Source organism: Malus sylvestris, chromosome 3, assembly GCF_916048215.2.
Source record: "Malus sylvestris chromosome 3, drMalSylv7.2, whole genome shotgun sequence".
Classification (NCBI taxonomy): Eukaryota; Viridiplantae; Streptophyta; class Magnoliopsida; order Rosales; family Rosaceae; genus Malus; species Malus sylvestris.
Window position 1 is genome coordinate 28,118,372 of NC_062262.1, and position 17,581 is coordinate 28,135,952.

General features: G+C 37.9%; 3 protein-coding genes across 3 annotated transcripts; 2 read left to right on the top strand and 1 right to left on the bottom strand.

The window, feature by feature from the left end:
• The first annotated feature begins 714 nt into the window (after positions 1-714).
• On the top strand, positions 715-8,458 carry LOC126614514 (formin-like protein 5). Its single transcript, XM_050282185.1, has 10 exons — positions 715-991; positions 1,088-1,282; positions 1,436-1,527; positions 2,099-2,795; positions 2,886-2,954; positions 3,049-3,598; positions 3,692-3,894; positions 5,275-5,510; positions 6,785-7,682; positions 7,837-8,458. The coding sequence occupies exons 2-9, from the start codon at positions 1,219-1,221 to the stop codon at positions 7,661-7,663; spliced, it is 2,790 nt and encodes a 929-aa protein (XP_050138142.1). The 5' UTR covers positions 715-991; positions 1,088-1,218; the 3' UTR covers positions 7,664-7,682; positions 7,837-8,458.
• A 1,566-nt stretch (positions 8,459-10,024) lies between these two features.
• Positions 10,025-13,245, top strand: LOC126614518 (probable U3 small nucleolar RNA-associated protein 11). Its single transcript, XM_050282188.1, has 9 exons — positions 10,025-10,215; positions 10,487-10,575; positions 10,679-10,769; positions 11,031-11,124; positions 11,216-11,295; positions 12,127-12,207; positions 12,599-12,698; positions 12,784-12,881; positions 12,997-13,245. Exons 2-8 carry the CDS (start codon positions 10,536-10,538, stop codon positions 12,793-12,795), a joined length of 498 nt encoding a protein of 165 aa, XP_050138145.1. The 5' UTR covers positions 10,025-10,215; positions 10,487-10,535; the 3' UTR covers positions 12,796-12,881; positions 12,997-13,245.
• A 1,806-nt stretch (positions 13,246-15,051) lies between these two features.
• On the bottom strand, positions 15,052-16,550 carry LOC126614519 (histone H2A.6-like). Its single transcript, XM_050282189.1, has 2 exons — positions 16,251-16,550; positions 15,052-15,560 (listed from the first exon to the last, which is right to left on the bottom strand). The coding sequence occupies exons 1-2, from the start codon at positions 16,437-16,439 to the stop codon at positions 15,345-15,347; spliced, it is 405 nt and encodes a 134-aa protein (XP_050138146.1). The 5' UTR covers positions 16,440-16,550; the 3' UTR covers positions 15,052-15,344.
• Positions 16,551-17,581: the final 1,031 nt, after the last annotated feature.

Genomic DNA, 17,581 nt, shown 5'->3' on the forward strand with positions numbered 1-17,581 from the left:
AGACAATTGTAGCCTACAAGATAGACATCCAAGAACAGTCACACATGTGTAGGGATGTATTTCTGCATTAGGAGATTGCTGGTGCAAACCTTTATCTTTGGAAAACCAAGTTAATAATATTATTGTGACTCTAGTTACAACTTATGTTTAATTTTTCATATTTGTGATTAAGTTATATTTAGTTCAATTTGATTTCTATATAAAGTGTGTAATTGTTATATATATTATATCATATGTATTTGGTTGGTTTTAACACTATTTCGTAATATTTTCAAATAGGGTTATCTTGTTGTGTTAAGAATTAAAACCCCTAAATTGCAGGTCTAACTTAGAAAATTACTTTAATTATTTTTGAATCAATCACTTAAAAAAGTATTAGAATGAGAAAAATAATAGCACAAATGCCTCTATGAGTCTTTCAAACCCCCGTAAATTGCCATAGCGAATGTATTTTAGTAACTAACAAAGAAAATGTCTTTTATATTTCATAAAATTAGGGGTGTAATTACTAATTAGTGGATAAGACAATGATAATGCACATCTCACATTTGTTCTGTTGCAAATATTCCAATTAGGACACAAACACATGCATGTGGTAAAAAAGAGGGAGTTTTCTTCACAAAATTAAATAAAAAAAGAAAACAATTTTTATTTTTCTTTTTTTATTTAATTTTTAAAGGGAGAAGGAAAGAGACGGGAAACATAGTCGTTCGACTCGTTCCCTTGACAGCTTTGAGACGAAACGTTGTGAAGAAAAAGAAAACTTAACCTGTTCGACATCTTCCAGTCAATACCGCCAATGCATTTTATACAAATATATAACAGCTGACATACGTTCTTTAAGCTCCTCTGGGTGGATCTCGTCAGAATCGAACACGCGTTTATAAGGTTTTCACACGAGGAGCCTTTGAATTTTTGCATTCCCGGCTGCCATTTGGAAGCCATTTGGAAATTTCTTCAATTTCAGGCTTTTTCTTCAAGTGAAATCAAGGTGAATATTGAATTCTTACAGCTCCATATGAGCTATTTCTGGTCTGTTTCTTTCTGGGTTTTGAATTTTATTTGATTTGGTTCAATATTTTGGCAGCTTTGGGGAAGAAAAATTCTGGGTTTTCTATTGAATATCTTCCTATACTATTCAGAGTTCAAATTCTGATGAGAAGATATTTGGTGGGTAGGTGAAAATTTGCTTGCATTTGCTGGAAGTTGCGATATTATATGTGTTCTCTTGAGGAAAATCGAATTGGGTCGACGCCAAATCGCGAAAGTTTGAAACTTTTGTGTGAGTTTTGCTTGACGAAGGTGTTCTAGGGTTTTGGTTATTAGAGGTTTAGGGATTGATGAAATGAGAAAGATATTAAACGTTTTCGGCAACAAATAGGTCTTATGAAGACAGGCTGTTTCATTGCTTTGATCATTCTGCTATGTGCTTCAGCATCAACGAGCTCAGAGGAGAGCAGCACCACAGAGGAAGTTTTTCTCAGTCAACTAGTCGATCCAGCAACTGGAAAGATTGATGGGGACATGGTAACACACTACATAACTTATCCTATGAGTATGTTGTTTCTAGTTTCACATGGATTAATCCTATATATGATAAATTTGGTCATATGAGTGATTCCGTCATTCGCTTTAAATTTGTATAGAACGTCTTATATATGGATTACTCTATTAGGGAGCATCATATCATATTTGTTGGTCGAAAAGTAGATTAAAAAGTTAGTTAGAAAGTCTAAGCTTTTGAGTACGTGGAAGTACGTTTGGAGCTTATGAAATGTTTAAGGCACAAAGCTAATTTTACTAAAATATATCTTGATTATGTTAAGCTAGTGAAGAATGTTTGGGCGTAACTTATTTCGAAACCAGAAGTAGTATTTGACATAACCAGTGTCTTGGTAATTTTAACAAACTTTTATATTTATTGCAGATAAACAAGGCCTTAACAGAAAACAACTTTTATTAAAAAGATACTTTGATGTGTTTGAACTTCACTTTCACCAAAGCCTTCACCAATGAAATTTTTATTCTTCATTAGCTCTCTAATACGCTCATTTTTTCGAAGTTGACATTAAAACTTATGAAATTCTGTGGCCTGCAGGCACAGCTATTATGGATAAGTTGCAAGGTTGATTTGTTCCGTTTGACGGAAGCTATTGAACATCTTAACTTGTGGTTAACAGAGGAAACATATAGTGGCCCAGATGAAATTAATTCAAAAACACGGTTATTGGGAAAAGAAAAGTTTCAAAAGCTTATTAATGTCCTGCATCCTGAGGTGAAACGGACTCTATCAGATTGTTTAAGAAAGCATAATCTCCTATTCAGTGTCTCTGGAGAAGAGGGTGCCTCTAAGATTTGGTCTGTCAAGTATATCGAGTCCCTGTTTCCCATACCTTATGTTCCAAGAAGAAATTTGGCTGATGTACCTTCTCCAGCCCCTGCACCAATATATTCTCAACGTAGTCCAGTACCATCTCCTGGTGTAGCACCTTCCACTTCTCAAAGTCCTAGTCCTACACCTGCACGCCGTTCTCCACAAGGATCATTTTTTCCTTCCATTCCCAGAAATTCTGGCCTTCAAGCTTCAGGGCCAGCTTCTGGCTCAAATATACAGGAACATAAAGGACGAGATGAACGTAAAAAAATTGTTACTGCTGTTGTTATAACTGCATCAGTGACATTTATTGTTGCAGCAGTGCTCTTTTTATGCTGTACTAAAATCCGTAGAAATGGGAAAAAGGATAGACCAAATGATGACAGGCCCCTTCTTAGCCTGAGTCTAACTGATTCTGCTGGTATAATTCTCAAATATCTTGTTTTTGTTATCTACAGTTGTTTGGAGCCCTTACATTTTGACATTTCTTTGAAATTTGTTTATGTTTCAGGTTCTTCATACAAGTCTTATGCTATGGGAAGTTCAATGAAAGAAGAGAAGCTTGACCATCAATCATTAGGTAATAACTCAAGTCATCTCAGGAAGGCCTAATCTTTAATAGCATTTTTGCGTTGAGTCTCATGTTCTCAATGCTTCACTAAATGAAACTGCAGAATTAGGATCCCCTGGAGGTGCTTCCAAGTTTGACGTATCCAACAATATCAATGGACTAGTACCACCTCCTCCTGGAATATCTCTTCTGAAGCCTCCGCCTGGCAGAGCAAATCCTCTCCCACCTGAACCACCTTCTTCATTTAAGCCTCCTCCCAGCAGGGCTAGTCCTCCTCCACCGCCTGTCCCACCTCCCGCTTTAAACCCCCCAGGGAGTGCAGGCCCTCGGCCCCCACCTCCTCCAGCACCTCCTGGCCCTCGGCCCCCACCACCTCCACCACCTCCTGGCCCTCGCCCCCCACCACCTCCTGGCCCTCGCCCCCCACCACCTCCAAAGAGCGGCGTTCCTCCTCCTCGGCCACCTCCAGCAATGGCTATTGGTTCAAAGGTAGCTCGACCTCCACCTCTTGCACCAAAACATCCATCGGATGCTGGATCGGAGGTTGATGGTGATGCTCCTAAAACAAAGCTGAAGCCCTTTTTTTGGGATAAGGTTCTAGCAAACCCTGATCATTCAATGGTTTGGCATCAGATTAAGTCAGGATCATTCCAGTAAGTCGCAATTTTTTTACCTTTTTTTCTTTGTGACCCATGAGTCATTAGATATTATAAGCCTCTGAAAACAATATGTGATTCTTAAAATAGGTTCGATGAAAATATGATTGAAACTCTCTTTGGGTACAACGCTGCTGATAAAAACAAAAATGAACGCAAGAAAGAGTCTTCATCTCAATATCCTACGCCACAGTTTATTCAAATTATTAATCCCAAAAAGGCACAAAATCTATCAATTCTTTTGCGGGCATTGAATGTGACCATAGAAGAAGTCTGTGATGCAATTCGTGAAGGTAACTTTTCTCCTTTCTTTCCATGGCATTAAATAATATGCAAGTATTGTCCTTTCCTCATTTTCCAGTATGTCGAAATGAAATGTACTAGAAGGGATATATGATTTTCCTAGAGGGAAGCCTGCAAGGTAGCCATTTTATGAGGTTTGACCTATGTCAGTTCAAGTGGCAGATGCACTTAGGGATATTGTTACTCTGCAAATTCTTGGTGAAACATTTTCTTTGAGGAGTTACTTGTCCACTTATCTGCTCAGTTTTTTATTTGAGACAAAATTTCTTATTTTCATAGAAGAATAATTTGCACAGAAAACTAAAACAAAAGATGATAATGAACCTAGTGTTTGTGGAGGGGCAAGTGTGTTTGTTATTTTTCTGGATAGGATGGTTAGAATGATATAAGAGAAGTTTTGAAGATTAAGGGAAGTGAAGGGCTTGTGAGAAAATGTTTGTTATTAGGATTTGATATGTTTTGATTTTATTGATATACCTTTCTTCCACATTTACGCAGCTTGGAAGGCAGCAATCTTTAATGTAGGTGTGATTTATTGTTTTGCTGTTGTATTATCTTCAAAATTTTGTGGTGGATTTTAGCAGCCGGTAGACTAGAGATTCTGCACATCTTGATGTGTAGATAGTTTGTTCACTCTGCTTCTTATTGTTAAGCTTTTTATAACCATTTCTCTCTGAACTGTTTCCCTGCAATCAAATTGGTCACAGAAATGCATCAATATGCCTTCCAAACTCGGGGGTTATGCATCAATGTACCCCATGGCGTCTGATCATTAGTTTTTCTGTTAAAAATTGTCGTGCAACAAGCACATGATGTGATTTCAGGGGTAGAAATAGAATGGTAGACCCTCAATTGAAGATTTACAAAAGAACCATCTGTCTCTCTTTCACCCTCCTCTCTATCACCCTTTCTCGCATCTTGCTCCTAGACACAGTCAATGTACTCTAACGTGCTAAACAAACATTATAAAACAACCTATTTGAACTAATTAACCAGGTAATCAAACACTGTAGACTAAGAATAACATAAACTACCCAAAATGCTTACCTGCTATAGGACTTCAAATAATTATTTTTGAAAACCATAAGTGAAAATGCCCTCAATATTTGGTCATCTGCTTTGCATGTGATCAAATTGAACAGAAATTGAACAATCAGAAGTCTGGAGCCACATTGATGCATGGTAATAGAGTTTGAGGGTCACAATGATGCAATTGAAAGTTCGGGGGCCACTTTGATTACGGGAACATCTTCTCAAATTCTTGAGGGAACATCTTGTCTGACTAATAGAATAACATACAAAGAATTCTTACTAAAGACTGTTTCTACAATGACCCATTAACATGCGTTTACTTTTCTTAATTGGATCAGGGAATGAGCTTCCCTCGGAATTCTTACAAACTCTGTTGAAGATGGCACCAACACAAGAAGAAGAACTAAAGCTTAGAATGTTCAATGGTCCACTTTCTCAACTTGGGCCTGCTGAGCGGTTTCTAAAAGCGTTGATTGACATCCCATTTGCTTTTAAGCGATTGGAAGCACTACTTTTTATGTGCACTCTTCAGGAGGAGGCCACCCACCTTAAAGAGTCTTTCGCGACCTTAGAGGTACTGTATATCTGAATTGCATCACTTGTATGATTTTGCGTGTCATAGCTCACCTACCCATGCTTTTAGTTTTCTTACATTAACTTCTATTTGTTCAGAAAGTGTTAAAAAGAAAGAACTAATATAGCTACCTAAACTATGTTTATACAACAATAATAAACATGGAACACAGTGCAGATCTATGTTAAGCTAGCATCCTATGTTCTCTACGCTACACAAAGACATATTGCTTTTGAGATGTGCAAATCATCCGTTGATTAAGGAGAAAACACACCCCTAGTTTGCAAACCCGAACCAATAAAGAGCCAAATGCCAATAAAGGTCGTACCCAGTGCACAAGGCTCCCGCTTTACACAGGGTCTGGGAGAGGTGAATGTCGGCTAGCCTTACCCCCATTTTATGGAGAGGCTGCTCCCAAGTCTCGAACCCGAGATCTACCGCTCATGGGCGAAGGCACTTGCCATCACACCAAGTGCGATCTCAAGGAGACAAATGCCAATGGCAAAAGAAAAATGTACAGTTGAAATGGCATGAAAAAGTTTGATGTAACAAGGAGACAAATGATGCCATGATTGCAAAGTACGCATGGGATTGGTTGCTACTATGCACATATGTTGAGAACATGGTAGTGGCAGACCTGTGGTCGCTTTTATTTCTGGTGGGGTTTGGACCCCAACTCTTGCGTATTACTTCATCTAGAAGCCTTTAATTATAAATGTCCCATGACTGCTCTTTCTCCTTAATGAAATTGCTGAAGAGATTGGAAAATGTTGGCAGATATTTTATACATTATGCTTATGGTTTTCAAAGTTCACGTCACTTCTGTGATGACTAGTTTATTCAGAATTCAATTTTATATTGCTAATGATATTCACATGTTGAAGCAGAGGACAATAGCATATCAAAACTATGTGTTAGATAGCTTTATTAAAGTGAAACGATAGCATATCTATTAGATAGCTTCGGCTTAGTCATGTCAGCAAAGCTGAAGGCTCAAATGGCCCAGACCATACTGTCCTTGGGAGTTGGACATTAGATATGGGATCTATCTGCATTTAGAGGAGATTCCTGAAGATAATCTGGCATGAGGATATGTACAAATGTACTTGTACGACATTTATAAAAATGTCTTATCAGTTCCTATTAAAACGGGGCACAGTTTTTTGTTGTTGTAACCTATCATTTTTTGTTTGCCTACCAGTATTTTTTGGTCCATATCTCGAAACATTGCACTAAAAATATCTAAATTATATGGCACCTCATTTCTACGGCAGGTTGCTTGTAAGGAACTAAGAAGCAGCCGGCTTTTCCTCAAGCTTTTGGAAGCTGTTCTTAAAACTGGCAATCGCATGAATGACGGAACATTTCATGGTGGAGCACAAGCTTTCAAACTTGACACACTCTTGAAATTGTTAGATGTAAAAGGAATAGATGGCAAGACAACGCTTTTGCATTTTGTTGTTCAGGAAATAATCCGCTCTGAGGGTGTCAGAGCTGCTCGTACAGCAAAAGAGAGCAGGAGTTTCTCTAGCATCAAAACAGATGATCTCCTTGAGGACACTTCCAATGAAACAGAAGAACATTATCGCAGTCTCGGTCTTGAGAAAGTTTTAGGTTTAAGCAATGAACTTGAGAATGTCAAAAAAGCATCTGTTTTAGATGCTGAAAGCTTAACAGGAACTGTTGCCAAACTTGGTCATGCACTGATAAAAACCCGGGACTTCCTGAACACGAACATGAAAGATTCAGGGGAAGATAGTGAGTTCCATGAAACACTGAAGAGTTTCGTGCAGAATGCTGAGGTTGATATCGTGGGTCTTGTCGAAGAAGAAAAGAGAATCATGGCTCTGGTGAAGAGCACTGGTGACTACTTCCATGGGAGTTCAGGGAAAGATGAGGGCTTACGATTGTTTGTTATTGTGCGAGATTTTTTAATAATCGTAGATAAGGTTTGCAGAGAGGTAAAATTGGCACAAAAAAAGTCAACAAAAGTTCAGAAAAAGGAGACACCTTCCTCTGAACCCCACCAGCCTTCTACAACACCATCGGCCTCTGATCTTAGGCTGCCTCCTCCGCCTGATCTCCATAAGCGGCTTTTCCCGGCAATCCAAGATCGACGAATGGATAACTCTAGCTCAGATGATGAAAGCTAATTGATTTTACTTGGAGAAGGTATGTTCTAACCTAGTTGAAGAAAGATAATCTCTCGTATATTTTATAGAAGTTCATTCCATGCGTGTGCTTGTAATTTAATTAGAAAAAAAGCAAGTCAAGGATATTTATCTTGAGTACCAAATAAGAAATTATTTTCTTGGCATGTACTCAGGTGAACATCACTGTAGAATCTCAACAACGACATGCCCTTTTGGTTCGTCTGAAGATGTTATCCGTATGCAGTGATCACATAAGGATTCGTGAAAGGGGGGATAAGAGTTGAGCCTGTGGCATATACCCTTCTCTTCAAGGTGGAATTTCACTGGATTGAATCTATGCTCACTTTCGAAGGTACCTCCGGTGATGTTTAACCCCAACTTATGGCTGGCCGTGTACATCAATGACTCACCACTGATCAGGCGGACGATAGGACTAATGTCGCACAACGCCAGTACTATACCGAACTGGCTGAACTGTGGCTGCTCATCCTCCTTTCAAAAGGCTAACAATTTCTTGATTGACTAGCTATTGGACCCAACATCGCAATAGTAGAGTGACCTTCCTTGTAATTTGGTGTCCTGTGGAGAATGAACTTATGACAAAACAATGTTATTGCCCTCAGACAGCCGGAAGTCCGCAGCAGCGATTTAGACTGGGTGGTTGTTTTTTCCTATTTCTTTGTTCTTCTCACCTATGATTATTTGTTTTTTACTTTTGTTCATAATTTTGACCTTTTGGGAGTGAAAAAGGTGTAGCAAGGTAGTTTTGTGTTCAATAGAATTGTTTTTACTTTTTTTTGGTTGTTGTCCAAATAGAATTGTTTTAACTTACCGTCGGGAGTTTCTTGTTTCATATTAAACAAAGAACAATGTTACGGGCATGAGAGGCTTCTGTGGCGATAAAGAAGTTTAAAAAAAGTGCTGCTGGGCTCTTCTCATTTTCTTATTTTTCTCATTCTCCGTAAAACTAAAAATAAAAAGAAAATTGTAGCAATGGTCCTTTAATTTTGAATTATTTGGAGTAATGATATATCAACTAAAAATTCATGACCGTTTGTCCTTTAATTCATCATAACGTGCAGCTATGGTCTTTTCATCAACTCCATCAGAATTTTGTCAAAATTACTCATGTTGGAATGACCATTTCCATAATTATGTTAAAATTGAGGGATCATTGCTCCAGTTGGGTTAAAGTCGAGGGACCGTTTCTCTCATTGGGTTAAAGTTGATGAATTATTGCTACAATTTTTTTCATTTGATTTTCTATGCTTGCCCCTTGATCAGCCTCATATACACAAGCGACTCATTTTGGCTGAAGTTGTAACGAAGTTGACGAAAATGACCATAGCTACACGTTTTGAAGAGTTAATGGACGAATGGTCATGAATTTTTAGTTGAGAGACTATTACTTCAATTGAGTTAAAGTTGATGGACCATTGTTATAATTTCATTTTAAAAAATTAAAAAAAAAAAAAACATCCCTGCTATTTTCTCACCCACTTTGTCTCTAAAATACCCCCAACATGACAGTGTTATCCAGTGATCCCAACCTGACCTCTCTGAATTCCCATTCATTCTCCAAATTTCCATGGACTTGGATTGTCTGCCCTCCCATTTCGGTGCCCTCTCCGTGCCCTCCTGTTTTGTGTGGTCACGGTTAAGCCACGTCAATATTTTATATTATTTTTTTATAAAAATAATAAAACAAAAAGAAATAGTAATATAAAATGTTGAGGTGGCTTAACCATGACCACAAAAACAGGAGGGCACGGGGAGGGCACCAAAATTAGAGGGCAGACAATCCAAGTCCAGAAGGGCCCGGGGAGGGCACCAAAATTAGAGGGCAAACAATCCAAGTCCAATTCCATTACTCCAGTCGAGTTTAGACCTGGTTTGGGAGTGAGGTGCTTAAAAAAAAAGCACCCATGAAAAAAAACTGTAAGGGTTTTAGGTGTTTGGTAAACTGAAAAAAAAAGGCTTATTTTGGAAGCTGCTGTGAGAATAAGCTGAAATCAAAGGAAAAAGCTGAAGCTGCTATTTGCAGCTTTGGAAAACTGGCTTTTTTTCAAAGCACACGGAGCTACATTGCTCCTTTAATGAAAATACCCACTATCAGACTGCTTTTTTTTTTCCAAAAGCACTTTTACAAAAAAGTTTACCAAACACTCTGCTGCTTTATTTCACAGTCGCTTATTCTCACAGCACAGCAGTTTTTTTTCAAAGCACAGCAATACCAAACCAGCCCTTAATGAGATTGCCACCCAGCAGCCTACGTCATTTTTGTTAGTTCCAACAAAAATTAAAAAAAAAATAAATAAATAACAAGAAAATCACATCTGAAAAGACACCCAGCAGCCGTAGGCGGCCCCCCCTAGAACCACTGCTCACTCCTCCTTAGTTGTAATCACTAATTCTTAAACCCTAGGGTTTTAGTCTGCGTGTTCCAAAGTCCAGTTCTCCATCTAGGGTTTTGATTCCATTCGGCTGAACAGTAAGGAGAGCTTCGGAATTCCATTCGGCTGCTCAGGAATCCCAACTTTTCATCGTCAAAGGTTTTGCTCGCTTTTAATTTTTGTTATTGTTATTCTTCTTTCCAATTGTTCAACTTTCACTTGCTAATTGCTACTCAGATTTTAGGGTTTCAATTCAATTATTGTAGGATTAGACGTGTAAAGATTTGAGCTTTTGGAACTTACCCAAGAATTAATTTCCCTAATTGTTCGACATTTTGATTTATCAAATTTGTTCGAGATGGTTATGTATATTTGGTGTATCTGCAATTCCGCAGCTTAAAAAAATCAGTTGTTTGTGATACCTTCGCAGTTAATTTGTGGCGGTTGCTTTGAATTATTCAGCATGTCATCCTTAAGGAATGCTGTTAGCAGACGGGCTCACAAGGAACGAGCTCAACCGTGAGTGACCACATTCTGTTCGCTGTTAGACTTTCGGATAATGTTGTTTTGCATCAGATGATGGGATTAATGTTTTTGTGTTTTGGGTCCAAATTTTTTATAGGGAATCGAAGAAAAAATTTGGGCTGCTTGAAAAGCACAAGTACTATGTTGAGCGTGCGAAAGCGTATCATAAGAAGGAGGAGACTTTACGGGTAAATTTATGATGGCTATGTTGCTTGTCTCCTTGGATTTCATCATCTACTAATAGCCTGGTAGTTTAACTTCCGGATATGGTATACGTCTGTCATCTGTCTTTTCACCCAACAAATGAGAAGGCCTTCCTCAGAAACCCAGACGAGTTCAACTTCAAGATGACCAAGACACGAACTGTTGATGGAGTCCATAAATTAGAGTAACTTCTATATCGTTTTCCTTTTTCACACTTGCTACTCAAATGGTATAGCTCACTACAGGAGTCGGGCAAACAAGTACACTCCAGAAGAGCTCCTGCTTATGAAGACCCAAGATATTGGATACATATTTCAGAAAGTGCAGAGTGAGAAAAAGGTTATAAATACATATATCATGAAGCTATGGGCTACCATTTGGTTTTTTGAAATTAACATGTTGGTTATAATTATGTTGTTAATTAATTTAGAAAACTGAAAAGTTAACTGCGACGCTGCACTCTCTTGATAATTGGCCTTCAAGTAGATACGTTTACTTTGCTGAAGACAGGTTTGAGCTTCCTTCAAATCTTCTGTCCTTGGAGAATTTTAATTCTGAATTAGTGGATTTTTTTTTTTTTTTTCGTTGCTGTTATTTGTAATCAGACTTGGATCTGGGGAAAGACCATTTTCACCATTTTTTCAGTTCTTTGTTATCCCTTATTATCCCCAGAGGTTGCATGTTTCCATTGTTCTAATTGATTTTGTTATGTATATTTTCTTATATTCATTGAATTTGTTTTGTCATCAGTAGGCACAAGTATCTAGAGTGATTTGTTAACCCCTTTTTCCAAGCAAACACAACACACAACACAAACACGAACCTATATCTGGTGTACATGAACCCCAACGTTCATATGCACGCATACACTACACACATTGAAAAGGAACTGTAACAAATGGGAAGATGATGTATACATAAAACTTGTGTGTTTCTCCTGATCCTGTTTTGGACTTGTATGAAATGCTTTTCATCCTTTTTACTTGAGTATATTTACAAAAAAAATTTATGGCCCCGAAAAAGGGGACAGAAATAATGTGATACAAGTGACTCTAAGTGTGCTATTAGAAATAATGTGATACAAGTAATTCTGATTCTGTTGAAAGTAGATCCTCGTGGCTTCAACTGGGGACACTAGGCTAATTTCTTAGTGTTGTTAATTGTTTCTTGGGAAGACATTATTATTCAATTCTTCACATAGGGGTATGATCTATAATGTTATTAAATTCATGTGAGACCACTCCGTGTGAAAGAGTTGGGAAGAAAAGTAGTTTCTTAACTTCTCGTCATTTATGTTCCCGTTTGCCAAATATTTTATCTTGTTAATTATTTTTTTGGCAGGAAGGAGGCTAGAGAAATTCAATCGTGTCCAAAAAGTGGGAAAATGCCGGTTTCTGAGGACATTCCTGATCGTATAAAAAGGTACAAATCCATCAACCATGAAGTGAATAGGACTGGATTGTGTCGTAATAGAGGAAAGGTTTTAAGCAAAATTAGTCTCTTAAGACCAAAGGCTGTGATTTGGCTTTTATACTGTAATGTGATTGTGATTTGTGAATATGTCAACTGAGCTAAAAGAGCATAAACAAATCTTAATGGTTACAAGTATATGGCTAAAAAATTTCACAAAAAATAAAAAAATTATCTTGCAAAAGTTGTTCCATATATTGAGTTATTAACCTGTAGATAAACAGCTTTTTGCTGCTATGCCAACCAATGCTTGCATCTTCCTACCTGTCTTGTTGTCAGCAAGGATTCTTGTAGCCCGATATTGTTGTTTTGTTTGTCTTATATTGTTGTATTCAATGTGCAGGAAAACAGCTGGTTCCGACAGAGAGCTCGAAGGAAGGAGGAAGAGAGTCAATGAGTTGGAGAAAATCTATATGGACATGGCAATGCAGAAGGAATTACAGGTATTGACATCTACATTTGTTTCGTTAGTTCTGGGTTTTTTGTTGTCCTGGAAAATTTTGAAAACAATTCCATCTAAATTAACAGAAAAAGAGGTAAAACCCGCAAACTATGTGAAGATGAGATTGTCTCCCCAACATCCAACGCTGTATGCAAGTGGTGGGCAGAGCGGAAGCGTTGAAAAGGTGTGTGTTGATCCATTGTTAATTTATTAGCCTTGTTTATCAGTTAAACATTGTGTACTCCTCGGTGCAATGGAAATCATGCATTTAACTCAACATGTTTCTGTGATTTTGCAAGGAATGAGGCTGCTATAGATACCTAGGACCCCGGAAAAAAGTCTGGGCCTGACGTACCATGATTTTCCATGTAACGGAAGTTTTGATCTACATATGAACATGTCACAAGTGATACAGTCAGATACATTTGCTCTCTTTTAGGGAAGAAGCAGCTGCGTTTTTTTGTCTCTGGTAGTCCGACCCTAGCGGGATTTATAACAAAACTGACATTCGCGCCGTTTATTAATATCATCAGTGTTAAGCTCTTCAATGTGTGCAATTTGGTAGACAACTCTGGTTTTGCTTTTTGTGAGGTTATATGGTGGTGCAATTCGACTGCCCCATCTCCGACCAAATACTTTTCAAGAGTATTTTTGGAAACTCCTTTCACATTACTTGTAAGTTTGGCATGAGATTTCCTAATTACATTAGGCCATCTCCAATCGAAAGGTCCAGAGAACCGAAAATAGTTTGAAAAACCATCTCCAAATGAGGGTTAGGCCACAGGGCCCGTGGGCCCCACGGGACAAAAAAGGACCAACTCTACTAGCCAGCCCATGGCCAGGTCACAAATTTGAATGCAACGGCTAGCTAACGTCAGCTAGCTGTTATATTTGATTTTTTTATACAAATTAAAAAAAAAATTAAAAATTCTATTTTTTTTTCTTATAACTTCCTAAGCCATTAAACAACATTAAATAACATTAAGTAATATGAAAAATTATTAGTTTTTAAATTTAAGTTGTAATTTTTAAATTTAAGTTGTTATAGTTTTTAAATTTAAATAATAAATTATGTTTGACCCTATGACCCTTTGGCCTTCGGTAGGAGATGGTTTTTTGTCATAGGGCTATGTTTGACCCTATGACCATTTGGTCCTCGGTTGAAGATGGTAAAAAATATGGCCCTACACTGTTTTTTAAAAAAATTAATTTCTTGGAGGGCCAGATGGTTAAAACGAGTCATCTGGCCCTCAGCCCTCCTTCGGTTGGAGATGGCCTTGGGATAAAGGGATTTATAGTGGTTTTTTATGGGTGAGTGTAAGTACTTATTAGAGTTTTCCTCCTAAATTGTACATCTGTGGACCCCAATTGGATCACACAATTTCCTATAGGTGGACTCCTACCCAAACAAGATTTGCTAGATTACTACGGTTGAAAAGAGAGGACCAATATATGTGGTGTGTGTGCACAAACAAGCATGCAACAATTTAGAGGAAGAAAAGAGAAATATATCGTTTGCTAAAAAGCAATAATATTCATCCGATACGATTCAGAAAAGAGATTAATTTGTCGGAAAGATTAATGGGGAAGAGAACCAACGGAGAAGCAGCTCGAAACTGTTTTCTGTTGCCCCTTCTGCTACCAAGGCAGCTGCGTTGAGTGCTTCATTGACATGAACAACTCAATGTTGTGGTGGTTGTTTGTTCCGTTTGCCTTGCAAGTTACAACACAACCACCACACCGTTGACTAAACCCATTGACGTTCACAAGGAGTGCCTTGACAAATACAGCCGCACTCTCGATCAATGATAATGCTCATTGCTCACTGCTTGATGCTCTTAGCCTCAGGAAGCTGATCAATAGGTTTCTTCATGTCCAAATCTTTCTACTTCTTGACTTGTAATTTCTGACTTTCAATTGTTTGTTTAGGGATACATTAGGGTTTATATTTGGAATAATCCTTCTTAGAATTCTTCATCTTCTCGTTTTTGTTTAATTTCTCGTTCATGCTGCATGCTCGTCATACACGTTCATAAAACAGTCAACCTGAACACGACCCATTATAAATGAGTGAGTAGCCTCTTGACACGCGCTCACAAAACACGAATTGCCATTTGTGTCCATTGACATAACTTTTTAAAAATATGTTTTAACGGTTTCACTATCATGGAAAGTGCTACCAATTTCCGGTAAACAAATTTCAGTTTCATAATTGCTAGCAAATATTTGACTAGTAGATTTGATTCAACGGTCTTCAATCACTCAATTCAATTCAAACTGGTAAATCAAATTCAACGGTCAAATGTGCCACAAAGTGCTTGTAAGCGTTAGCAAAAATGGTGCGAACAGAAGAGTGAAAGTTGTGAAACCATACAGCACAAGAACCATATGATTTGAAGCACTGTCATTAAGTATGTAAACCCACAAAGAACACATCCAAAAAGAAAGAAGCAAAAGAAGCTCCCACAATCTCTTCTATCTATCAAGAAGCTAGAAGAAGACAATTATATTCACAAACATTACTAACCTACAACCCTAACTTTAAAATCCGACTCGATTTCCAGACACAGAAACAATTACCTAATTTAACCTACCAGACAGAACTAAATCTGAAATGGAACACATTAATCCCGCAGCGATTGTCATTTCAGTCATCATCACCACCGACATTCTTGGATGAGGCACCGGTCTTCTTTGGGAGCAGAAGGTTGTGAATGTTGGGCATCACACCACCATTTGCAATTGTCACATCACCAAGAAGCTTGCTGAGCTCCTCGTCGTTGCGCACAGCAAGCTGAATGTGGCGTGGTACAATGCGAGTCTTCTTGTTGTCTCTTGCAGCATTACCAGCCAATTCCAGAACCTGTAAAATTGACCAAATTAAAACAACATTAGAATCAAAACCCTAATTTGAAAAAAGAAAATCAACTCAGAAACACAACTTCAGCAAAGAAAAGATCACAACTTTTAAAGTCACACAAACACCAACTTAATTAACAACTAAATTGGAAGGGAAAGCACATTGAGGGAACAAATTCTAATTCAAATCCCCATGAAAATCCACCAATCTATTTAAATCACAGTAATCCAATAACCGTATCCTCACGAAAAAATAATAAAATAAATACCCAACAAAAAGAACCCTAATTTTTAATAATTGAACAATGCCTCAACAATATCGACCTCCGGATCATAATTCTTAAGCTCAAAGCCCCCTACTTTCATACGAAAAAAGAAATAAAACCAAATTAATTCAGCCAACAATAAAATAAATGAATAAAATTATTATGAAAAATAAATTAATTAATTCAAGAAAAGTAAAAAACATAGATCCAGGATCCTAATATTGGTTCATCAGAAGCAGATGAAGAACAAATCGTCAAAATTTCACATTTTCTAATGTTCTATATGTAATTCCTACACAGAAATGCTAAATCGAAACAAAATCTTTCCCAATTCGAAACCCTAACCCTAGATTCACAAAAAGGGGAGAAGAAGCACACACACAGATGCAAATAAAGAGGAATAACAAGATCGAGAAAGAGGGTTATACCTCAGCGGCAAGGTATTCAAGGACAGCGGCGAGGTAGACTGGAGCTCCGGCACCGACACGTTCGGCGTACTTTCCTGCTTTCAGGAAACGGGCAATACGACCGACAGGGAATTGCAAACCGGCCTTGCTGGACCGCGATGTGGCCTTCTTAGCGGCTCCGGATCCCAAGGCTTTGCCACGACCCGCCATTGATGGACTTCCAAGAACAATTTGAGCGAGAGAGAGAGAGAGAGAGGATAGGGGAAATAGAAGAGAAGCGATCGAGAGAAACAGAGAGTTTGGTGGTATGGAGGAGGACTGTGACGGTTTTCAGGTATTTATAGGGGTTGGGATTTGAACATGAGCCAATAGGTTGAAGTTTGCGGATCGAGAATGAAAGCCGTCGATTAGATAGCTATTGGACGGATGGGATTCGTTGAGTGAGAGGTTTCAAACATTCTGTTCTGGTTACATTTGTTGAAGTGACGAAACTAGCCTTGTCTTTAGTGTTACGTAACGTTATTGATTTATTTTTGGAAGTTTGCTAGATACACCACATTCATCTAAACTACGAGAATTCGAGCGTGCTTGCAGTAGAGCACAACCAAATATGGTGCCAAAACCAAATATGGTGCCAAATTCTTACTTGATTGAGTATGCATGAAAATATTACCATGAAAAGCATGACAAGTATACGTGCAACGGATAAAACATCTAAACTAAGAAATATAGTTACATAGGACAAAAAGATATCCACAATATAAAGGAAAGAGCCAATTCTCATAATTGTTTAATACCTGGAGTCTTCTTTGGAATTGACCTTAGAACAAGTCACTACCATATTGTGCCCATCAAGGATTGCAAATTTAAAATGTCATTGAAACAAAATTTCGTCGTGCTCAGTATTTGTAGTTCTATGAGCATATGCTCCATCACAAATCAACTATCTATAATTGAAATCCCACCACGGGACCCCAAAGACCCAAAATCTTAGTTTTGATTGATTTAAGTAATATCCAATATTAGCATAATTCAAGGTTTAGATGGTTCAAAGCCCACTACTGCTTAATTATGAAATGGACACTCTCACTACCGTATCACGCGAGTTAGATTTAATACGTGTTATGATAAATTGGTCGTTAGGTAAATACTAATGAGCCCTAAAACTCGATTTTCGAAAGTTTTTTATACTAGCATTCATGTTTACTTAATCTAACATTTAACTTACTAACGCTATCGTTTATCTCAAGAAAAAAAAAATCCCTTTATTTAACCACATCCAGTACGAATAGACCACACATACTAGAATCTCAAGATGACGGTTTTATTTTTGAACTCGTGAGCAAACCATC